This window comes from Corvus moneduloides, chromosome 1 (assembly GCF_009650955.1).
Source record: "Corvus moneduloides isolate bCorMon1 chromosome 1, bCorMon1.pri, whole genome shotgun sequence".
Taxonomy (NCBI): domain Eukaryota; kingdom Metazoa; phylum Chordata; class Aves; order Passeriformes; family Corvidae; genus Corvus; species Corvus moneduloides.
The window spans coordinates 44,019,059-44,044,211 of NC_045476.1; the positions used below are offsets into that span (position 1 = coordinate 44,019,059).

General features: G+C 43.3%; 1 protein-coding gene across 4 annotated transcripts in view; it reads right to left on the reverse strand.

The window, feature by feature from the left end:
* Nucleotides 1-17,922, reverse strand: part of UBE2E1 (ubiquitin conjugating enzyme E2 E1) — a 44,072-nt gene extending 26,150 nt beyond the window's left edge. The window contains exons 1-5 of one of the 4 annotated variants that reach the window (XM_032108159.1): nt 17,728-17,922; nt 17,552-17,588; nt 16,974-17,038; nt 15,525-15,613; nt 13,371-13,421 (exon numbers count right to left, since the gene is read on the reverse strand). In XM_032108159.1, the coding sequence (XP_031964050.1) occupies nt 13,371-13,421; nt 15,525-15,613; nt 16,974-17,038; nt 17,552-17,588; nt 17,728-17,907 (422 nt within the window). In that variant the 5' untranslated portion in view covers nt 17,908-17,922. Of the gene's footprint in view, nt 1-13,370; nt 13,422-15,524; nt 15,704-16,973; nt 17,245-17,551; nt 17,589-17,727 lie in introns of those variants that run through there. The other 3 variants (XM_032108139.1, XM_032108132.1, XM_032108148.1) reach the window with 3 other exon arrangements.
* Nucleotides 17,923-25,153: the final 7,231 nt, after the last annotated feature.

Here is a 25,153-nt window from a genome sequence, read left to right on the forward strand (position 1 = left end):
TACTGCAAACCACATATTGAGAGGCACCATTTAGAGTCTTACTTACTGTAACGGATTTACTTTTAACTGCTGGCAAAATCCAAGTACATATTCCCCTCCTGAGCATCTTTTAATCTTTATAGTTTATGTTCCTTTGATCCATGTAGAACAGACCCCCACCAAGTAGGTATGTCTCCTCAGCACAGGTTCCAGAGGGAAGGCAGCTCTGGTTCAGTGTTGACTGAGTTCAAGTATATTTCTGAAAAGACTGGAAAGCAAGGTCTAAGCTGTGCAAGCTCCAATTAAAGCAGGAAAACCAGCTTAAACTAAGAAAAAGTCTACCTATTAAAAACATCTTAGCAGCTGTGACCACTATGGATGAGAAATGGTAAGAGAGGTTGCCCAGTGGCTGTTGTGCTGGTTTCACACACTTTTCCCACTAGGGTAAAGAATGATCAAGAGACTCATCATCTCAATGAGTACTCTTACTGGAAACAGCTTTTGTGGAAAGTCAGATCCTTAAATGTATCCACATCTTGACTTTATTCTTATGAGACATAGTGTTCTACTACATACTCAAAGGCATACAGAAAGAATCAAAAATATAGGATAATTTAAGCCCTTATCTTCTTCACTACTACTTGTAAAGAGAAACCTGAACACATAAGAGAAATCACCTTTCATAATCCTGTGAGAGTGGTAAGGATGCACATGGGCCCGAGTGCCCACAGGCAGCAATGCAAGTATTAAAAAAAGGCGGTTAAACAGACCTCCCCTCATCCAGATCAATGTCCTACTGCACATACATTTATCTTCTTCCTTTGTTTGCTGTACTGTCACTAGATCTACAACTGCTGAAGTCTCCTAAAATCAGAGGACTTTAACAGCCGAAGCAATGCAAAGGAAAGACAAAATCCCCAATCCTCCCACCAAAAACCATCCCAGCACAGCATGTGCTTCCTATATTTTCTTATACAGAGAAACAGAATAATAAATATGAGTGAGGAAGCAATGTGAATCTGTGCATAGCATTACTTTTTTTTTTTTAACAGTCTATATGTTTGCTTTTCATTAGCTCCCTGTGGTGGCAAAACTATAAATGTAAAAGTTAGAGACATAAAGGGAAAAAACAAAGTAGCCAATAGCAAAGATTTCAAATACACTTACACAGCCACAGTTTGTTTTACAGCCGCTTTACATAACAATAAAAATGTAATATACCATGGACTTTTGGCAGTGTATAGAGAGGCAGCATCAAATGGCAATAACGGAATAAGCACAAATGATCTCTTCGGAACAATTAAGCAATTTCAGGACCATTATGTCCAACAAGTAATGAGTCCAAAGAGACAGAAAGGTCAAAAGTGTGAGTTTCCCCATACTGACCAGAGATCACATATATGACCCTCTGGAAGAGAGGATAACTGCACAATCATACTATATAACTCTTACTAGAAAATAACCCTGTTTAGCACACTAAACAAAAATAGAGATCTTTCCTTCAGAAGCCAAAGGCAAGAATGCATTCTTCCATCTGGTTGTCTCAGCATAATTAATAAATAAATAAAAAAGGACAATAAAAATGCTTACCCTCTGTGCATAATCAGCTGAGAAAATCATTGCCTATATATAAAACAGTGAAGTGCTCACCCACTTCAGTAAACGGTCTGGCACTTTAAAGAAAAAAAAGGATAAATAATACATATTGTACATTAAACTGTACAGAACTGTTTTAGTGACCTTGACCTTTAGTAATATAAGCAGAGACATGCAAACCCACTTTCTGGACACAGTTAATTCACTATCTCCAGCAAAGACTGAAATTTAACACTGGATCTAGTGTGTCATTAGGATATGACACATTATCTTTCAGGAAAGCCAATCTAAGCAAACATTATAGTTCCATTATTTTAATATCTAAAAAAATGAGATTCTCCCTCTGAAAAGAAATCATTTGCTAAAACAGCAATGACTTTCCAGCTGTGACATTCAATGTGTACATGAGAGGAGGATTAGTAAAAATACTGACCAAAGAATCTTTCATTTGCCTGGCATACAGTTGTCTGCTGTGTAAATGCTCATACAGGCTCACCTTCTGCACAGTCAAATGTCCTCATAACTCCCAAGTGAAGTTTAGATGTGTCCTCTTGACTAGAAACCTTTCAAGCTAATAAAAATACTTTTCCAATGACCAAAGAGTACTACATAAAGAAAGATGACAAATTTCAATTTCTGTGTTACCTTGCACTCAGGATTATCCCATTTGCTCATTTAAGTACTTTAAAAACACTTTCCTCTTTCCCTTTCATCAAGCTACTCTGATTCATGACCCAGATACTTTAGCAATTTAAAAAAAAAAAAAAAACCTACATACACATTCAGTAGTTTAGCTGATCACTGCTACTTCATTTGCAAGTAAATTAATAAAACAAGAATGGTTATGTCTGCTTATTTTTAAATTCCTAATATACATTTTCTTTCTGTCAACAGGACAAACTTGCCTCTTTGGTTCCCTGTAGGCATGGGCTGCAGACTTTGACAGATGTAATGGCTTACTGCTGAAGGATCAGCGCAGCCATCAGGAAAGAGAAGGGACCAGAAAATGCTCAGCTCAGAAGGATAAGGAGGCAGGAGACACTAGCACTGCTCTTTACATGCCTGAGATGGCTTGCAGAAAGAGGCCCAGCTCCATGAGCCAGAATAGGCACTCCAGCTCTTTCTTCCAGAATTTACACCACACGGGTGACTTGGGACACATTGGATTATGATGAAGGAAAGGAAAACCTAGAAGAGAAGTATAGAGATTGCTCGGACTCTCTGCAAGAGACTGTAAGATTTACTACTGGAAAGGGATCTGGCAAAATACATTTTTTTTCTGTCTTGTTCCCTGATTTTAAGGGATTAAATCTAATCCCACCCTGTATTTTCACTCTTTCCTAGTATGTCATAGTTCAGCCATCAACTCTAGCTCCATCCTTTTTTTCCTCATTTGTTCTGAATCAATGTAGACTGCTGCAAACAGAACAGACTTCAGTAGGTAAAAGATACCTCTCCTTTCCAGATCCAAACCCAAATCACCACTCCACCCTTTATGGCTGGACCCTGCCACCTTGTTGTATCCCCACTGCAAAGTGTTACCACACGAAGCCTCCGCTATCCAATCCCCACTTTTCAGTCTTTCCTGACAAAATCCAGTACTAGTTAATAAATATGTCCTAAATGGCTAGTTCTATGCTACTTAGCATGCAGTGAAATGTGCACCTGGACAATCCCAATGCTAAATTATTTGTCTAGACTTTACATCTCCTCATAAATAAGACTTTTCTATGAAATACAAGGCAAAATCCTTGAAATACAATGCAGAAAGTACAGATTGCACAGTCTGTGGGGTTAGAAAATTTGCTTTTTCTGGGGGAAAAACAATGTAGAAGACATATCTTACATTACAAAACCTCGTATGTAACATAATATTTATAGTCATTAAGAGTACACAAAGTGACTACTAAGTACTTGAAACTGGAATGTCTCAACACATGCAATAGCTATGCATTTTAACTCATATTTCCTTAACCAATATTTATAGTCCTCCTAGATATTGAGGTGGAAGGTGAAGTAGGAGCACAAAGACACCAAAGAAAGGGATTAGCTGTTGGATGACTTCATTACTTCTCTGCCACTATCCAGGAAGAAAAAAGCCCCAACACTAATATATCTCAAAATACATTATCCTATTACAATGTAGTAGTATCGCAAAGTAACAGCTGTGATAACCCTGGTGTGCACAAAATCGGAAAATAACTAAATCACATACTCAAGATAATACAACACCTGCTGAATAAAACAACTCACTTATTTACCTCTATCAGATAAGGGGGAAAAAAAGCAATTTTGCAACATAAGCAGAACTTTTTTGGGGAAGGGAGGATAGGGTGACACCTACAAGCCCAAAACAGAAAAACTATTGTTGCAGCTTGTATGCTTTACTGTTTCAAAAATCTACTCATGCCCAAGAAGAAGGCGGCCCATGGATGGTCCTCCCAATCCATCAAGAGGAGGATGCCCTGTGTCTTCTGCTCCTTACAGTGCAAGGAGCAGAAAGTGGAGCTAAATTGCTGGAGCAGAAAAACATCAGTCTTGTCCCTACTTCCACCTTTGCTGCAACTGTTCCAGCAACCAGTGTAATTTTCCTCAGCCATCCTGACGGGCCATCTCTCTCTGCTGTCCCTTATAGTCTCCATTAATACCTTTTACAATCTTGCTACCTTGAGTAGTTTTATGTCCTTTTCTGTTCCTCATCTGCAACTCACTCATCTCCCAGTCTTACCAATACCTGCAATCTGATTAACCTCACAAGGGGAGTGAGGGGATGGAAAAATTGGAAAGACACTATTCTGAAGAAAACATTAAGATTTCACTAGAGATTTCAACCCTGGGATGCAGCTGAAAGACAAGCAGCAGGGCAGCTGAAGGTCTGGCACTAGTTACATCCAAAACTTACATCTCCTAGGTCACTCTTGTCGCTACTGTACATCTTCCTGCCTCATTTCCTAGATTACAAGGGTGCTGTTGAAATTCAATTTAAAGTAGGAAAGACAGAATCACCACAATTTTAATGCAATGGAGAACTCAATGAGATTCATGGTGTTTTGAGACATAGCACAGCTATTTAAAGCCTTCAGTCTTTTCTCTCTCCCACAGTCACCCAAGTGTAAGGAGGCATGAATACTTTAACCAGAAGTCAAAGCACTACAAAATATGATGAGAATCTCATATTAAGAATTACCCCATCAAAAAGAAAGCTAGACAATTCTTGTTGATAAATAACTTATAAGGAAGACAAGGAGGACACCAACTATAAAGGCTTGTATGCATTCACCTCCATTAAAAAGGTTACTAAGACATACAGAAAGTACTGTGCAAATACAGTATTACAACAATCTGATTGATCAGAGACTTCTGATAAAATGACCTTTAGTAGTATACTACAGTATTGATCTAATTACTTTAAAACTGTATTATTACAGCTGTGTACATTTTAGCACTCTTTCAAAACCACCTGCAGCAGCTAAACACTGCTTCAATGAAATAAATTGCACTTTCTCCACCATTTATAGGCCACTTCTCAGAGCAGCTACACTTGTTCGGAATATAAAATAACACACTGAAACTTTCTAGAAGTCGTCCACTTGAAAACTGCAAATATAGGACAATCCATAACAGTCGACACCTAAATTAGCACCTTAAAATGTCAGTGAAGATATTCCAACTGCATCTAAAACCTTTAAGACAGTTTCTCTGGCAGTTTCCTTGTAAAACAATCACTGTCTCCAATAAATCTGACAAAGCTCTCAGACCATACCAGAAGTAGTTTTTTTTTTTCATCAATTCACCTATTGTGAAAAGACACTTTTGATTTCAGAATTAATTTTTAATGTTTGGGGGCTTTTTTACTCCCGTGCGCAACTCCCTGCACAATGTTAGGCATCAAAAGAAAACACAGCAAGACCCCTCTCCTGATTTCTCCCAGCGAGACACTGGAATTGGCACACTGGCCAACATGTATTGCTCAGATACCCACAGCAGAAAAAATATTAAATATTAGCAGCCCACCTGCTCCAGAAAGCTCCTCCCCATTTTGTCTTTACAATTCTCAGTACCAGTTCAAGATTCTCTCTGTTTCCAGCAAGTCCAGCAGCTCCAGAGGGAGAGATGAGCAATCTTTTTAAACAGTCATTTACACTGATACGAAGTACAAAACACATCTACTAGCATGCTGATCTGATTTGGTTCACACTCACTTTTGACTCTAAAAGTTGAAGCTCCTGGAGGAATTGAGACCTAAATTCCAAACTGTTTCACAGAAACAGAGAAGCAAAGAAATCTAACAGGACCCTACATCTTTAATCGTACAGCCTCTTTAATCCAATTACTTTGTATTTTCTCAAACAAATGAACTGCCAAAACTTGGCCTGAATCCCGTTCTCAAAACAGCTCAATTTCATCTTATCTGACTCATCAGTTGTGAAATCATGGAAGAGACTGGAGTGAGTGGGGAGATTCAAACCCCACATCTGCCCCAAGCTACAGTCTGCATGCCCCACACTCCTTTTCTCCCCCAGCTTCCTTTCCCCAGAGTCCAGGCTAATAAAGAACACTGCAAATTGGATATTGAAGTTAAGCATACAGCTCTGCAACATCTCCTTGTAATGTCAATTAGCCCCTTACACACAGAAAATATGTATTAAATGCATGGTTGCAACCATTACACTTTCTCCAAATGCCTCGGAATTTCAACTGCATGTTGCTGAAATTTGCAAATTGGCAAGAGAAACAAGAAAACCCCTCTGAATTCCTGAGTGCACAGTGCTTATTTTGACAGTTGTAGTTTATTTATAGAACTTGACAATACATGTTCTTTCCTTGTTTTGTAATATAATGAAGTGAGTATTTAGACCTCCACTGTTAAGCCTCAGAGGGAAAAATAGGTATAAATTTATTTCCTTCAAATAAATGTACAGATTGGCAAGATTCTACCTATAATGACTAAATTGCATCATTAACTTAACTTAGTTTGAAACACTTTGTTTTGTGGAGAAAGCATAGCCCTTAACTTTGAACGTGGTGTGAGTCTGCACAGGTGTGCAGTAGTCTCTTAACCCATTCCCATAAAATAGTATCCTTTTTTTGGTACATTAAATGCTTCTGAAAAGGTGCTGCATGGAAGGCTGGTCTGTCATGTACAACTACAGAAGAGTGCAGGCAGAGGCTGCAAGTTTCACTACACACAAACTCACTGATGACATGAATCCACTGATGAACCAGTGCAGGTGAACTCCATTTCCATCCCCAGCACCACGCCTTCCAACAGCGGGGCCAAAGCAAACATCTGCCAGACGCAATGTTACCGGCTCCCAAAACCAACCCATTCTTCAGAAACCACAAGGCTCTCAGTCGCTGGCAACCTGCTCTTGTTGAAATCCTCAAACACGAACCCATCCTCCTCAATCTCCCAGACAAGCCAGTTATCCATGGGTAATTTTGTCTTCATATAAAAAGGCAAGATGGATTCAACCCCTAAACTATGAACAGCACACGTATGGTATTTCCCATTTATGTCTATGGAGTATCATACACATATAATGCATATTTCTTCAAACAAAACCAGACATATAACCTGCTGCTATACACATATCCAGTATAAAAATCTAGACAAGCAGTGCTGGAATACAACTGAAAAACCAAACAAGACTGAGTAACTGAGAGGAAATAATAAGAATTTGTCAGATAAAACATATATGCAGCATCATAAACACAGTTGCACAGTGCCCTCCAAGGGCAGCAAAACTGAAAGTCAAATAATAAAATTAAGTGGTATACAAGGGAGTGTGCACAGAAGGGATTTCAAACCTCTTTGTTCTTAGCCATGATACAATTTCACAGCCGCTCTCAAGATTCATCATTTCCATGTTTGGCATGCAAGAGCACAGAATGCAGTTCATTTGGGAATTCCCAAGCCAGGATGTGCCAAACAAAATCTACCACAGCATCAGCAAGCTTCTGCCACAGTGTCCGAACAGCCTGGCCATCAAAACACTTCTGACAGTTAAAATAAAAACAGAAGTAGCTTCAGGAAAGTTAATTCCTGTAATATTAACTAATTGAGCCTCAGCAAAGAAACTGCTCCTGCGCAGTCTTTGTCTGAGTACATCGGGCAGAGGACTTTGCCTGCAGGAGCTGCTAACCTCCACATACTTAAATTCACCCCGTGTAGAAATGTATTATTTTTATGGTTTGCAAGCGAGACCATACACAGCTGCAGAGGATCTCTAAATTAGTTAATACACCATTTCAAAAGGAAGAGTTATTTCTCCAGGGATCACATGCCAAACAAAGCGAGGAGGGAATGCTGAACCACTGGTATTTTATACGACAAAAGATATTTTTCAAGCACACACAGCACTAATTATGAAGGTCCTTCCTATCCTACATCTGGAAACTTCTCACAGAAAACACATTTTCAATGCAACACAAGAGGAAATAGAAAAAAAGAGTTCTAAAACCACTTTTGTAAGCTGATAATTCACCTTCATTAAAGGTGATATTAATTTTTTATTTATGCAAGGGAGCAAAAGCTGGCATATGTGTCCTTCCTGATCTAATAATTTGACTGTGCATACTAAGAAAAATATTAGAAATATTAGACATTGTTACTTAGAAAACATAAGACCAGAAAGTTTATGCTAGAATATGGTTGTGTTCAGGAAGGACTATTTTACACATGATAATGATAATAACAAAAACAACACTGATATTAGAGTTTAACACTGACAATCCATCCTTAGATAATATACAAGATTTAAAAGCAAAAGCACTTAAAGCATTATTGGAGTTGAAAGTATTGAAAAAATACATTTGCAAAAAATTACAAGCACCATAAAAAACAAATGTAAGCAAGACAAATGCCAGACTTCCATGGTATGTAGATGAAATATAGTAATTATAATATGAAGCTGTTGAGTTCAAAACTGCCTTTGAGCCACACATTTTATGCAGACTTCTCTCAAGCCAAGAAACTTTAATTCTACACTGCAAAGTTTTGAAAACTATTAATATTCCATACACTATAATGGAGAGCACTTCTCCCCACCATCTTTACTGAGACACATATTTATTAAGTGCTGACAGTTAACTTTCACGAGACTCTCAAGGAGATCTGGTCCTTATTTTGCAAATTTACAAAAACTTGGCTGAAGGCGCCAAGAATCACAACTGTATTTTATTATTATTTTAAAAATGAATTTGTGATAGCATTTTGCTCTGAAGCAATGGTAAACCCTGCAGGTAAATGCCTCCTTCAGCAAAGGTTTGAAAATTATTTTTGTTTAAATAACAGCTGGTCTTGCCTATATGGACTTAAATGAGGCATGTGGAGACAAAGTTGTTCCAGTTTGGTTAAGATAGACTAAAAAACATTAATTCTAGTTAATATCCATTTTGGTCCCTCTACACAGATGGGAAAAATAACATTAAATTACCATGCTTACATACAGTCAATACCAGACACCCAATAAAACACAAATTCAAAGCCCTTCTCATAATGTAACTGATGCACACGGTTTCAGCAGAACAGCTCAGCTGCAAGTTAGCTTGAAACAAAGGAGATTTACATTCATTACTCTACTTTGCCAGAGACTTTCTGCATGACTTGGGCAAGTACCTTGTTTTTTGTGTGCTCTAACTCCCCATTCCTAAAAATGGGGAAAACCACTTGTTTCATAACTTCACATCAATAAGAAGATTTACCATCAGGAGATGCTTAGATATAGAGGTTGAATAAACGACATGAAGCGAATAAAAAGTACTTAAAGCTTTAATTAACTTCTCTTAAAGCTTTGGAGACTTCATCACAGAGACAGAAGGAAAGCTTTTGCACAACACTCACAAGTGTTACCAGCAAACAAAAGTCAGGACTACCTACATAGCAAGATGGAACCATATTTTGACATCTGCAGACCCAAAGCAAAGGCATGGCACCTCCTCTGTCACCAACATATACAAAAGACCAAAAGTAAGAAATTCCTAGTAACCTTCTCTGAGTTCTAAAGCAAGAGTTAAACTCTCTGATATAATACAAAGTAGGAGGAGAGATCACCAGATACACTCTTAAAGATTTAAAACACTTTAGGTCCGAACAGTTATTCTCCAATTCATATTAACCACTAACTACCTTTTGAACTTGAAAGCCACATTTAACTTTCATAACTCAGTATTAATATCGGGAGTCCAATCATCTTTCAGAAATTAAAGACCTTCAGAGCACTGTCCTTCTGAAAATGATGAAGAGGGCTAAAATCCATTCAGAAGTAGCTGCCAAACATACACTACACTAGGACACTTATGAGGACAGCATTGCTCCCATCAGGAACCCACGAATTTGCGGCACATATTAAATATACCTTTTTAGAAAATGTTTCCAAGTCCAAAAATCTACTTTTTGAATGCAGGCCAAACAGAGACTGTTTCCATGCACATATTCTGCACCTCTGCACAACTAACTGTACTAGCCTGTGAAAATCAAAATCACAGCCTGAGGAAGGAGACAGAAGGGCAAAGGGACTATGAGAAATGAAGCAGTCAGTGAGAGACAAGCCCAAGTAAGCTTTTGGGGGACACACGCAAGCTATGGAAAAACCAGAAGCAAGGAAAGTACTGAGGAGAGAGGAAGTTCTGGAATAAAATTCCCCTCATATTACCCGCATATGTGTAAAAACCACACAGCTGCTCAATCACAGGGTGTTGAGTGTGCTTGGGGTTTGGGTTTTTTGGTTTTTGTTTTTTAAACAGATGATCTGTGGGTTACACACATGAAAACACAGTCACTGCAAGCTACAAAAATAAAAATGAAACATTTCATTTTAAGCTATTTTGTTTGAAATGTCAAATGGTTGTCACTATTTGCAATTGCATCTTGTATGTCGTATTTTATAAGAACAAAAATACCTCATATAAGATGTGGTAAAACTAAGTTCTTACTAAAAATCATTCACAACCTGAATCTTTGTCTTGCAATATACAGAGCTGCTCTGGGATGTGTTAAATATCTTGAACTCCCATTACTGCATTAAGACTGAAAGAAGAACAGTATTTCGCAGTGAGGCCAAACATTAAAGCACAGCCAACCACAAACTTCTATCAAACACCAAGTATAAAACAGGGGAAAATACAAACATGGTGGTGAGGGGTGTAAGAACAGATGTCCAGGAAAAAGAAAAAAAAAGAATATTATGATGTTTCCAACATAACATGGGATACAGTTTTGGACGAACATTTTCAAATGTGACTTGAGGCTTTGGCAACCCATAAAATTGACAGCACAACAGGTAGTATGTGGCATCATACATAATGCCCTGAATATGTAAGTTTTAAGATTAAACTAAAAGAATGAGATGCCTAAAAGGAGAGGACTGGCCTCTCCTCCAGTGACGCCTGAAAAAAATCTGTAGAGGCACAAAGGCATCAGAGATGTGAGGGGCAGGAGGACAGAGGAAAAGTTAGAATGAGCAAAGCCATAAAGGCAGGAAATTGAAACTAAGTTCTTGAACTATGTATTTAATATCTCCTTCACAGCATGCCAGTAATGTTCATACGAAAGGAAAAAATATAAAGGAAAGCAGTGACACTGTTAGCAGGCTTCCCAAGAACAAATTTTGGCAACCTTAAACATCATGCAGCAACCAGAGTCTCTCACGTGCTTAATCTCCCCACAGTCATAAACTGACTATTTCTATTTCTTTTTTTCACAAGAGGTGAACTTTCCCCATAAATGCAATAGCTGAAACTCATCTCACTGTTGTGGCAACAGGCACCTGCCTACCTTTCTACAAATCAGCTGCTACAGAGGCAAACTCTCAGTGCCTGACTGCACAACTGGAGCCTTGTTAGCCATAAGCAGAGCTGCTCTCCTTCACTCTCAGCACCATCTTTACAGAAGTAGGATGACTTCACCCGAAGATGAGCAATACCAAAACTCCTTTGGTCACATACACACACAACAAACCCGTCCACTCACGTTTTCCTACTTATCAACATATTAAAAGGCAGTAACAACTACACCAGTTTAATGCATTACTTGCAAGAGTTGCCAGCCTTCACTGTCACTCATTTGAAAGTCAAAAGGAATGCAGAATACTTGTAACTCCACTATGGACGAAGATTAATCATCACTACTTGTACTACAAACTAATTTTTACCATTAGAAATATTTGTGAGGGCTGAAATAGCACAAACTTACTATGTGGGCCTTGAAGTGCATTATCCTCAATGGTCTATGTAATTAAAAAAGAAAAACCAAACCTATACTGTATTTTGAATAGTAGTCTGCTAGTTCATCTTTACCTGTGGATGAATCCAATTGAAACAAGGACAAACTAGAGTTCTAATATTATTTACACAAACCTTCAGAAGAAACACGCAATCTAACACACTCATATACTATCACAACTTTTGGATAGATTTGCAAAGTTCAGACTGAAGTCCCAGCACCTTGACCATCCAGACTCAGTTATCTAGAGAGCAAGTAACAGTGCCTGAGATGTGCCTGCTTCTGTGTTTCCTTCTCATGAAAATCAGGTGAATGTGGAAGGAGGAAGGAAAAGCATGTGGACTTCATCCTGACACAGAGCTGGGATGCACACAGGACAGACATCTCTAGCCCAAGAACTGGAAATTTTGTAATATTCAGGTAAGCCATTACTGTCCCTAAAACAACATTGTCCCAGTTAAAGATTTCAGAGCTTATTGGCTACCATGCCAACAGCACAAAAATCTTCTTAGTATCAGACTAGATGTCACACATCACACTCAATCCCTCCTTTAATTAATTTTGATCCTTGGGACTGGTACTGAAAGGGTGGCTCTGGACCTGTCAGGCTAACTCTTGTGCTAATGCCTCCCCACAGACTAACAGTGGCAAAAAGCTTCAATAAAAAGGTTCATGTACATTTGTGGGTGGAAACTCAATACTAGAAAGACCAATTTAAACAGTTATTTATAAACATAATTTTCTCTGATTTCTGCTATTACCAACATCAAAAGACATCAAACCTCAGCTACAGCAAGAAGATGGGAACAGAGTTAGGCTGTGGCAAACAGACCAGACCAAAAGCCTCTTTCCTCTTGGATGAGCAAATATAACCAAAGATATTACACTACTACTGTCTCCTCTCCAAATGCAAAAGAGGCTCAGGGACACCATGCAATGAAACAAATCAACCTGGTAATGTTTTAAAAAAACAGTACAAGTTCCTAAAACATACTTAAAAACAAGCTGGTTATAAAGGGCAACAATATCCCTGCTTTCTGTTTCATCAGCTAAGATGTATGTTCCAGTGGGGCACCCACTGAGTGACAAATTCGCCTTCTCTTCCACTGTCAGCTGCTGTTCACAACAGAACTCTGAGCTAAAAACCTCATAGCATTCTACTATTCTCTGCTCCCTTGGCAAGACTCTTATTTATATAAGATTAGTGCAGTCAGGCATTAGAGTTATAAACTAAAACCAAAACAAACAAGGAGAAAGTTTTCACACTCTTCTTTATAGACCAGTTTCTGAAATGTACACACACAAAACAGTACAACATATTGAAAGGCAATTGTTAAAAAAACAAAACAACCCCGCAAACAAATAGAAAACTGGTCAAAACACATACAATCTCTGGAGATATCCCACCTGGAAACTATTTAAAGTCGTGCAAGCATTCATGAAAGTAGTTGGCCACCTAAACAGCCATTCCTCTGCTCCATCCAGAGCCTCTGAACAGAGTTACAACACACAGGCACACTTCAGCCCCTCACCTTCCCCCACTCTCCTCAGGTAAGGAATCGACACCAACCTGCAGTTGGGAGGTGGATCTAAGGTGATGTCAGCCAATTCCTTCTGAATCCTGTGGCAATAAAGCAAGAAGGAACAAAGGTAAGTCACTGTGTGGGATAGCAGTTAACACATTCGCCTTGCAGACATACTGCCACTGTGAGCCTGCCACAGCACATAAGAGAGAGGCACTCTCAGCTGCAGCCTCCCACCAGTCCAAACCCCCCCTAAGCAGGACAGGCGCCCTGCCCTGTTACAGAGACAGGCAGAAAAGCAGACAGGCATCATGCACTGAACCCAGACAGGTGCACTGCTCAATGCTCCTACAAAGATGCCAACCACACAGTGAAAAAGACTGTCCGCTTTGCTCTGCCAACCAGCCTGTAAAATGAGGGGAAACCTCTGCAAATGTGATGCACCAAGAGGAAACTGCAGTCTGAAAAGGAATTTTGTCTTACGGGATTGGGAGAAACAGTCATTGCCAAATTGGCTCCCTCCTCTCTCCCCCAGCTTCTCATCACCATCCTGAGAAAAAAAAAACCACAGCCCTGAGGGAGTCAATAACTGCGCCATTCTCAAGGACACTTTAAGGAAGGTGAATATCTATTTCCAAGGCTCCTGCACATTCCTACTACCTTCAATTCTTCCTTCTCTTCACCCTTGAGAGCCATACAACATCCCCATGTACCCTCCCTAGGGCTCCAGACGCTCCCTCTCTCCACTGTGCTAAGCCAACACCCTGTCCTCCCGGCCCAGACTATTCTGGGCTTACGCCGCTTTTGCCACAAAACGCCCAAACAGCTATCATCCTCTTCCCTGGAGTCCCATTACTGTCACTCAGGCTTCCCTTCCAGATTTCCCCACCCAGCCTGCCTCTCTTCTGCTTTAAACACAGCCAGCATTCTCCTGCCACTTGTCACACACAAGGACCACAGCCTTTCCACAGGAGGCAGTTTAAAAATCTTCTCCTTAAAAGAGTGAAGGGCACAACACGTAAGCACTGCTTGCCACTATCTATGTCCGTTTACCATGGAAACCTGCTAAGTGGAGATCTGAAATAACCAAACTGCCTAAATGCTACAAAGCCACAGAGAACTTAGTTGCTTCAACAGGGTATTTGCATAAAACCCCAGTCACTTTTGACACCTACTGATACAACCTCTCTGCTGCTTGGCAAAGCTGTTCAGTGAGATGGTTTATTATTCTTACTGAAGGATTGCAAGTTTGCTTGAAAACTTCCATTTGTCAGCTTAGCTCCCTGGAGCAGGATGGTGCTGAATTCAGGTGACACACAGAATAAGTAAGAAAGGGTAACAATTTTTTTTTTTTTTAAATGAGTAGCTCCAAGAGTCAATCCAAGTGAAGAAAACTGACTGACATAGCTGTTCTGGAATTACTGTTCTATGCAGGTGTCTCTCCCTACACATTATTCCGCAATAAAAAGTACTTTATTTTCAAAAAAAGCCCAAACCCACTCTGTGCTGTGAGCAAAGACTATTTTAGAGCAGAATGTCCACAAGTGGACCTGCTCTGGATTGTTTATTCCAGCCAGCATCCAACCATACTTAGAAAATTCAATATAGGTGATGAACAGACAAAAATAACAGTAATGTATTTGTTGGTAAAGATCTGGGGCTATATTACACCCCTTACACTGGAGTGCACTCCCCCAAAGCAAGCAAACTCAAAACTTCACAAACATTAATTAATCTCCAAATCAGTCCTGGAAAGAAAAAAAAGACACTCTAGACTCCAACCCACGAGAGATGGAAACGGGTGTTGAAATGCAATGCCTTACTTCAGACCATATAGCCTCCAGTAGCACAGAAAAAAAATACGGTCTAAATGCCAATCCTAGACCATTCCCATAACAAATGCTAGTAAGGAAAAAGGAAAAGACAGCAGAAATAATTGAGGGTCAGAATAACAGCCCAGAAGAAGAAAACCCAGGAAAAAAATTGGGATAAGCAGGAAGAGGGACCAGAGAGCAGAGAAGTTGGGCAGACACTCACTGCATCAAGACCCTGAAAAAAGTGAGACAATAGCAGTTTCATGTGGAAAGGTTGAGCACAGGGGCTGCAGCTGAGGAATGAGAGAAGCAAGGGAACGGAGCAAAATAAAATGAGGAAGAAGGGAAGATGCAACAAATCAGTGAGAAAACTGACTGCAGCCTCACCTCTTGGCACTGGTAGATAGCAGTTTAGAGTTTTTACTCATGCTGACTTTGCTTTCCTTCTTCTTAGGCGTGCTTGCCTCTTTCTCTGTCTGTTGGTTGGAGGATGAAGATGAGGAGGAGCTGGTGCTGGCCCTCGAATCGTCATCCGACATAGCGACCCCCCCACCACACACCCCAACCTGGAGAGGAGACACCATGGGGCGTGGGGAACAAACAGTGAACACAAACACACACAGAGAAAGGCTGCTGACAATCTTGCTCTGTGTTTGGGTCATGCTCCTTTTAAAGGATCCTCGTGTCTCCCTCTCCTCTCTAGGCCCTACAGCCACAGCAGGAGGAGCAGTAGCTTCCCCTGCACTAGTAACACCGAGGAGCAGGGGGAAAGGGACTTTAAAAGCTTCCTCTCAGAAAGCAAGTGCAAAATGAGAGGAGACTGGAACGAGGATGACTGCGAGGATCAGGGAAGCTCAAAGCAATTCTTTCTAATCTCCCCCAAACTGCACACACAAGAAGAGCCATCACCACCCACCACTATCGAGCCTAGGGGTGTAGGAGATAAAAATGGAACAGCGCCGGTCCCTTGGGTTCCCGGGAGGCACGTGGGGGAGGCAGGAAGGGATGGGGCTGGGGGGGTGACCGTCGCCAGTTCTAAAATGGAAGTGGGGCATCACTGGCAACACAAGGAAGACCCTGGCAGATGTGCGACCTGTGGTGGGAAACCCCTGCCTGCTGGATAACCCCTGTTTGTGGGATCGGGTGTTGGAAGCCGTGAGGGCACACGGGCAGGAAGGGAGCAAACCAAGGGGAAGGGCTACGGAGGGAGTGGGGTGCACTGGTGGGACCCAGCGAGGCCCACTGCACCGAGGGGCATATGCCAGCCGAGGGGGAAGGGAGCAGAGGGTCTGTGCCGGGGGGGGCGTGGAGGAAAGGAGGGCCAGGGCCTACGAGGGTCGAGAGTGGAGGGCCCGGGGAGGCCGGTGTCAGGGAGGGGGGCAGCGGGGGCCAGAGGGAGGCAGCCCGGGTCCATGCGAGCACCCCGGGGGCAGAGGGGAGGAGGGCGAGCACGGCGGGCTACCGAGGGCAGGTCCACACCCGAGAGGGGCGAGAAGCCGTCGGGAGGGATGGGGGGGCTGGCAGAGCACCCCGGGAGAGTTCGGGGGAGAGGCGAGGGGGGCAGCCGCGGGCCCAGGGGGGGCGGCACACGGCCGCCTCCCTCCCAGGGCCACGGGCCCCCAGGGAGCTCCCCTGCCCCCGCCGGGCGACAGCCGGAGGGGGCCCGGCCGAGCTGCCCCAGCCGCGGGCCCGGAGGGCCGGGGGACAGAGGTACTTGACAGCCCCGGGCGCGACCCCCCTGCCCCGCCGGCTGCCGCCCCATCTCCGGGCCGCGGCCGGCCCTGCCCCTCGCCCCTGCCCCCGGGGAGGGCGGCGGGGGGTGCCCCGTCCCCCTACCTCTCCCTTTGTGTCTGGCTGCTCCTCCTCGGTGCGGCTGGGCCTGGCCACTCGTGTCTCTCTCGCTGGGAGAGAAGCGGAAGTGCTGCAACAGCAACTATTAAACAGGCAATGGCTTCCCTGGCTGCCTCCCCCACCGCCGAGCGGGGCTGGGGGGCGGCGGGGCCGGGGCGCCACCCGGCGCGGAGCGGGGGGTGGCGGGGGCGGGCGGCGGAGCCCCCGCTCCGGGGATGGAGGGGGATCCCGGCAGCCACGGCCCCCCCCCCCCCCTTTCCCTCCCCCCAGGGAGGGAAGAAAGGGGCATGCGGAGAGGGACGTGAGTTTTTAATGGAGACCCTCTGAAAAGTAACCTGCAGGGGTGTCGCGGGGGAGAGGGACAGGCTCCCTCCCCGGCTCCGCTGCTGCTTCTGTGCGAGAGCCCCGCGGGGACACGGTGGAAGCAGGTGGCTGGGAGAGGGGCAGCTCCCGGGGCTGCTTTTTTAAGGCTCAGAGGGGGATATTAGGCTCGGCGCTGGGGCTGCTTGCTTTCCTCCTATTCTCACAACTGTTTCAACCCCAAAGCTTCTCCCCTGCCTCACCTGCTTTGTCCCTCCGGCAGCAGCAGCAACTTCTCACCTGTCTCAGTTTGAAAGCAATAAGGGGGGGGGGGGGGGGGGGGGGGGGAAGAAAAAAAGAAAGAAGAGCCTAGCCCAAAGCCCACTCGCCCCCACCAATCCAGGCAAAAGGAATCCCCGGCAGCTTTCCCGTCTCTCACCTGTTTCAGCCCTAAAGCAGCAGCTGTGTCCTCCCTTCCCTCCCCCGGCTCAGCCCTGAACCAGCAGCAGGAGCAGCCGCTTCCCACTCGCCCTCGCCCGGAGTTCAGGATTCCATTGTCCCCCACACTGCATTTGGTGACATCACTGACACACAAAGAAGGGGCACTTCGTGATGTCATCAACGCATGCTGGGAGAGAAAACAAAATTCTGGGCTTGGCAGCGACAGCACTAACATACACACACACACACACACACACAGAGACCCTTCAATTTTCCAAAGGTAAAAAGTATTGGGTTTTTTTTTTTTTTCCCCCAGTCCCCTGATGGGGAGCCCGTCTGCGGGAAAAGGCGTGTTGTATTCGCTAGCGTGTTATAATCGCGAGGCGATTTACTCATTTCTCCGAAACCTCTGCTGTCCATCTCTCGCTCCCTGTCCACCCAACGGAGAAAAGTGATTTGGCTGGAGCGACCCACCACCCCCGGCCCAGGCGCGGGGAGGAGCCCCGGTGGGCAGCCGCGGTTCTTCCTGGAGGTGCCGGACCCACTTGTGAAGGGACAATGGGGACCAGCATTCCCACCGACCTCACCCGGGGCACATTTGGCTCGGTGCCGCCAGTTTCCACAGCCTATCGAGGGATCGCCTATCCAGTTACTTGGTATCTTCAGCGGCCGAAAATACACTGGACTGTCACCACCACGCACCGCGATAATGGATCGGAGTTTGTATGTCACCCTTCCTCCCACGGGAGGACCTCGAGGTGATCCGCAGGCACACAGGACTGCTGGCTCGACAGGGCGCTGTTACGACATGACGCCTTGGGAGTCCCGAGGGGTCAATTACAAAACCGAAGCCGCAGTAGCGGCGGGGGACGGGGGCGGGGGGACATCCCGAGGCTGGACATCTCCGCTCCGCAGCGACCGCGGGGGGGAGCGGGGGCAGCCGAGGCTGGCTCCTCCTGGAGCCCGGGCTTCCCGTCTGACGCTGCCAGGCGCTGCCCGTCCCCGGGCTGCCAACATGGCCCCAGCGGCGGGTGCGGGTCCGGCCGGGGAAGCCTTCCCCGCTGCCCGCGGCGAGCGGCCGTGCCCAGGTGCTGCCTTCGGGCTCCTGTGGGACCCGGCGCTCTGCCCGCCGGTGGCACCGGTGTTGTGAAGTTGGCCCCCGGGAGGAGCCTGCCCCTTAGCAAGGGCGGAGGTTTGAGTGGGGGTGAAACTCTTCAAGCTGGGGTCTGGTAGTGGGTGCCCGTGGCTTCTTTTGGGGTCAGCTGTCAGCCGGGATGCCTGGGGATGCTGAGCCCTTCCTCCATGGGACAGCAGCTTCACATTTTGTGACTCAGCACCAGGATCTGGTCATGGCACTGATCTTTCACCATTTATCTCCTGTAATCTTTGAGCCAGAGGTACCCCCAGAGTGGACATCCGTGCAGGGAGAGTCTTTTCCTCATCTCAGCAGCACCTCATTTCCCCATGACCAATCCCCAATCTACCTGCACTCCCCAAATTTGCTGCCTCTTCTCCTGTTTGAGCCGTGCAGTGTGCTAAATATGTACACCCCAGTGACACTGTGAGTGTCACCCTGACAACAGAAGGAATTCCACTGCAGTGTCACGCTTAAATGGTCTTTGTGTGTGGGTTTTGATTTTGGGGCTTTTTTTTCTGCTAACCTTCTTCTTCAGTCTTTATTACCTCTGGTACCATGTATTAGGCCTCAGTGAACTGTCTTCCAAAAGCCATTTGCTAGCAGAGACAACCTGTCCAGTTTGACCTATGGGAATGACACTTGGGAAGCTATGGTCATCCTACCTTCTAGTAACTGTGGAGCTGTGGTGTCTCCACCATTGACCATGGCCCTGAAGACACATAATAAATGTCATGAAAACTGGCATTTAGGTAAGGGTGGGTGATCTGATTACTTCATGCCCCTCACTGAAGAAACAGGGTCAGAATTCAGCTCCTGAAAACTTTGATGAGCCTCTCTGTCAGCATTTTCCTAACTGACCCAGGGGGCTGTGGAGGATGGGGCTGGCAGTATGGTGCTATGTGCCAGGTGACAAATGCAAAAGATGTGAAGAAACGGAGCAAGGGGACCAGGCTTAACAAATTTCACTGCTTATATGGAATAGCTCTTTTAAAACAGCAAATCTTCATTTTCACCACAAAAAAACCCAAAACAAAACAAAAACCAAAAAAAAACCCCCAAAACCCTCCAGCCCTTTCCTGTCGTCACAGGAAACCTTCAGCAAAGTCAAGTGAGACAACTGATATTAATAATGAAAGCCCTCCACTTCTGTAATAAGGGGCAGGGAAAATGTAAAGGTTGCTACAAAATCAGGTGCTTTTGCTGTATTATGTTACTAATCTTGGTAGGGGGTTATCTGTAGATTAACCTTTTCTGTAGCACACAATCCTTGGTAACCCTATTCAAAGTAATAATACGATAACCAGTAGCAGCGGTTATTTACTCTGAAGCCTACCCAGAAATGCTTTTGCTGAAAGCACCTACTAATGTCAGCACTCGAGCAGCTGTTACAGTGGCAACTCCCATTTTATGACTCACCTCCTAGGTCACGGCTAGGATCAGCAGTGGGCTGTTCTCCTGTGCTAGCCATGCCATACCCAGAGCACTGGAGAGAGAGGGAGCCAAGAGGCCGACTTCTATGCCCAGAAATGTTTTTGCAGCTTGCCTTGCTTCCATGCTTGGCCTCTCAGCTCTGCACAGACATGGAAAAATGGGAAGAGAGAGTAATACATTATTCTTTTCCCAGCAAAAAGAAGAACAACCTCCTCCAATCAATCTCGTCCCGTCTTGGGAATTTTGGCACAACATCACTGATCTTCTTCTATTTCTTTCCTATAGTGTGTGCACTTTATTGGGTGAGCTTCCCTTCTTATCAGTGCTTCCTCTTCCTGTCTCCTTAGTTTGTTTTTTTTTTTATTTTCTTGGCCAAGTTTTGCAAAGAACTTGCAGAGGAAAACTGACCCAGATTATTCATATTCCCTGTTCCTCAAGCTTTTTTAATCGATGGCACTAGTTCAGTGTAGCAACTGAATAGGATTAGTCACTTCTCCCTCTGGATTGAGTTTGGAGGAGGCTGCAAAGATAGATGACTGGAATCGAGTTGCCTTTGGGGCTTTGAGCTTAATTCACAACAGAAGGTAGCCAGTTCAAATCGCTCTGAGTCTTCTGCTAAGGGAAGGTGATTTGGATTAGTTCTTTTGTACCATCTCAGTTCCAAATACATTTTCAGCATTATTTCTGACTGGTCTGTTTGGGTCTGAGCCAAATCTCCTTATATTTCCAGCAATTCCAGTGAGTTTTGCATCAGACCTTTTGTGGGGAGCAGAAAGAAATGCTCATCTCTTTGGCTCTCCTAATACCAGCTTGCCGGTAATGTCGCACTTGCAAGTGACAGTGGCAAAGCAAGAAATCTACTGATATCTCACACAGTCCTGTGATGACACACTTTGTCCTTTCTGTGTGACCCTGTGATAAAAGGTGAGGTGGCAAGGAAAAGTTACAATAAACTCAGGACTTAGGATACAACTATTTGAATAAAGCTAGACAGAAACTCTTCCAAAAGAGGAAGGAACTTCATTCAAATGAGACAAAACATAACAGAGAATACACAAGTGGCTTATTTGTGTGACATAAGGTAGTGAATTTACCCGTTGGTTTCCCACTCGCAACTATCTTGCCATAACTTAATAATGCTGTCCAACTTCCCTTGCTGTAATTTTCTCACACAATACAGCTGTTAGTCCTTAGAATTATATCTTTTTCAGTTCCTTACAGAAGAATGGAAGGGTCCACAAGCAGAAAAAGACTTGTTTCATCTCCTTTTGTTCCAGTACAAAAGAGGACTTAGTTGTGAAGGGAAGGTTTAGGTCTCATGGTCATTACCACTTAGGTTTGGTTCTGTTTGAGATCAGTCCTGGGACCTGAAGGCCTTGCTGGGAGACTGTCAGTGTGGACAGAAATACCTGAGATCTGTTTCATGTTTTTGCATTGTTTTAGTCCTGGCTGAACCCCTATAGACGTGGAGACTGGCTGGCAATTAATTCCAAAAGCTTAAGCAGAGAAGTATAGCTGCATGTAAGTGTACATATCTTCTGCCTCTACTGTGCTTCTTTTGTGCATCTCCCAGTATATGGTCTGGTTCATTTTGGTAATTGAAAAACTGGAAATGCTTAGATCAATTCAATTTCACAGCATCATGAGAAGTTTCACGAGATGTATTTCCAGGGGCTTCTGCCTCACTTCCAGGTGATGAGATTGAGTCTTAAAATTGCTTTACCTTGAAGATACAATGATTCACTGCTTTCTCAGTTTGCCCAATCTATAGCTATTACTTAGCAATCAAGACTGAGAGATATATGGTGCTTCCCTTTTCTGTGTCTCTAGCATTGACTCCATATTTCTGATCTTCATTTTCCGTCCTGTAAAAAAAGAGAATGATATCTGGAATTAGACTGATAGTATAGATAGAGGTGCACACTCAGACTTCACCCATAGCAATTCATTGGACTTTTTTGTCACTTCCTTTTTTGTGCCTGATGGATTGATCTCCTTTTCTGCAGAATGCTGCCTCTCTGTTCTTCCAGTGGTCTCTGTGCTTCCTTTGGGCTTTGCAGTAGCTGGCTATGCTTTTCTTTGTAGAATCATACACTGGTTTGGTTGGAAGGCACCTTAAAGATCACCTAGTTCCAACTCCCCTGCCATGGGCAGGGACACCTTCCACTAGAGCCCCATCTCAAAGCCCCATCTAGGTTCCCTGGATTGCTGTATTACAGACTCTTTGACTTTTTCTCTTCTGGTAATGCATGCTCCCCTAGTTCAGATGTCTTCCCTGTTTCTGCCTATTTTTTAGTTTACAGGAAATCTTGCTTTATTGATCATCAGCAGCTTTCCATTTCTACATACCACTTTTCCTTGGCAGCAGTACGCAGGTTCTGAAGAGACTCAGATAGTGGAGGGATTATACTAGACTAAGCAGTAGATGGACTATCATCAAACAGTACTGCCATAGGAAAGATCCCAGGGTGATGGCATTCCTGTTGTCAAGAGCTCTGGAAGAGATGAAAGATGTGGGCCAACATGACCCAGACAAATGGACTCCTGGAAGTGACGGGTCAAACAGCAGCAAATGCACTGCTTTTCCCTCTCTTCTTTTGCTAGCATGCAGGAAAGTAAAACTTGACATTTAAACTTGTGTTTGCTTTTTATTTGTCACCACTAAGTGGCCAATGGCAATGTCCACTGCTGGAGCAAATCCGTAGCTGAAGTACGGTTATGTTATGACATGCCTATGCTGGCATAGCACCAGGTGTAGCCCAGTAAAAGCCAGTCTAAAAGACTGGTTTGCCTGCACAGAGTGCACCTCCTGATGCTGCATTTTGTCTGTTCAACTGTAGTGCCTGCACAGCTATCCAAGAGATCTTCTTCTGGTGTATGCTGAACCTTGGAGTGTCTCTGTCTTGGAACAAAATAGTCAGATAGGAGAACTTCTGTGGATAGCTTATTAATAGTGTATGCTCACAGTTTATGCCTCTGCCTTTGATAATATCAGATGAAAAAGAACAGTATTTATCATATGGTCACTAGGATGTTACAGATTGACCATGGAATACATACCCTACAAAATCGCTCAGTGTGGAGATGCAGATCTTCAATAAGATGCAGATCTTCAATAAGACATATGTCAGTCAATTGTACTAAATGGGCTGTTTAAGAACTCAGTAATATGTGGACAAAGTAATTTTCCCGGTATTTGAGATAAAAGGGTTTCTCTTCTTATAAATAATGTTTATACCTACAGTCCTTTCTTTCTGTGCTTTCAAATATTTCTCAGTGTCACAGTAAGTGAATCTCTGGCTCAGATGGGTTAGTACAAGAAATTCTGCTTTGCTTGCTCATACGCAGAATTGGTAATACTCTAGTTTATTCTTTCTATTAAAAAAAGAGAGATTTCCCATCTGCTCCAATTCTGTGGATTTCTAAATCCATGTGAGGAAAAAATCTACATGTCCTAACTTCTTAGAAAATGTATTTAGTAAGGATTTCAATTGAGTCTTTCAACCTCTGCCTCCTCATCTAACAAAGGTTCTTCTCAACAGAGAAGGATCAGGAGAGGTGTTCAGGGCTCAGTAATTTCACTCTGTGGCTTGACTACAGTTCAAGACTTCAATGGTCTTCAACTGCAATTTTTCTCCCTAGGCCTTCTTATTATTAGAGCCCTTCAAAAGGAAGCAATGGAATCACTCAGACTTTTACAGATCCCTGATGCTGCATTCTCGAGAAACCAGTGTATTGCAATTCTTTTATTCTCTTTTTGTCTGACCAGTACATGAAAGCAAAGAATAGAACATGCATCTGATTGTTAACCAGCACTTATATTTAACACCTGAATCATATAGTTTTTCATCTTTATTGAGTGGTAAAGTATTCTTCATTTCCCGTGTAAATAATTAAAACAAAAAGGTGTAAGTTATTAAAAACTCCAGTGTTAGAGAGCCCTGAATTTCAAGACTTCTTGAACATTACTGTCTATTTTTTTTCTTCCTGATATAGGCCATGATAACTCTTAGATTATACCAAAGGTTATAGAAGTGTTCACAGCATGGACTAAAGCCTCACATGTAACACTTTTTCATTATCCATTCTCACATTCATGTTCACCGAAGTTCCATGTAGCATATTCAGCAATTGCTGACATAGAAGTATAAGCTTAGGAAACCTAAACATTTCTGAGTACCTATAAAAGACTTTTTTTTGTTGTTGTTAAATAACCTTGTGTTGTTTTGTTCTGTTCCCATACCATCATAAAAGGTGTCTTTGAAATGTGACTTCTTGCTAAGCTAAAGAGCATCATGTCTATGGCCTGAAGGGCAGCTAAATATTTCAGACTTTATCCGCACAGACACATTTCACCCTTCACATCAATATGACTATACAGATACAGTTAAATAAGCATAACACTATCTGTGAACTCCTGTCCCACCATTAAAATGCTGTCTCCAGTTCAATTAATAGCCTTTCCAGAGCAATATAAGTCAAAATTGGAAAAAGGCTCACTTCTAGAGTGTTCACACAAGGTACTGTATCAGTATAATTATATAACATTATATAATATAATAACTTCTTTGGTTGCACAGACATGCTTTGGGAAACTTTAACCATGATGTAATGAAGTTTTGTTGCCAATCTCTTCATTGAACAGTTCTGCTAGAGCTGGAACAGGAGGAGTTTCCTTTGGTGCTGTGTTTGCAACTCTTTCTCAAAGAATTCATTGCAGTTTTTCTACCCCTTTGACTTTTTCTTTGCTTTCCCTCTCCCAATAGCCTGAAGCACTTTCTTTCTCCATATTTGTATGACCATGATTCTGGGATTGTTTTTTACCTTTTCCATTTCTTCTTCCTTTTCTCTGTCT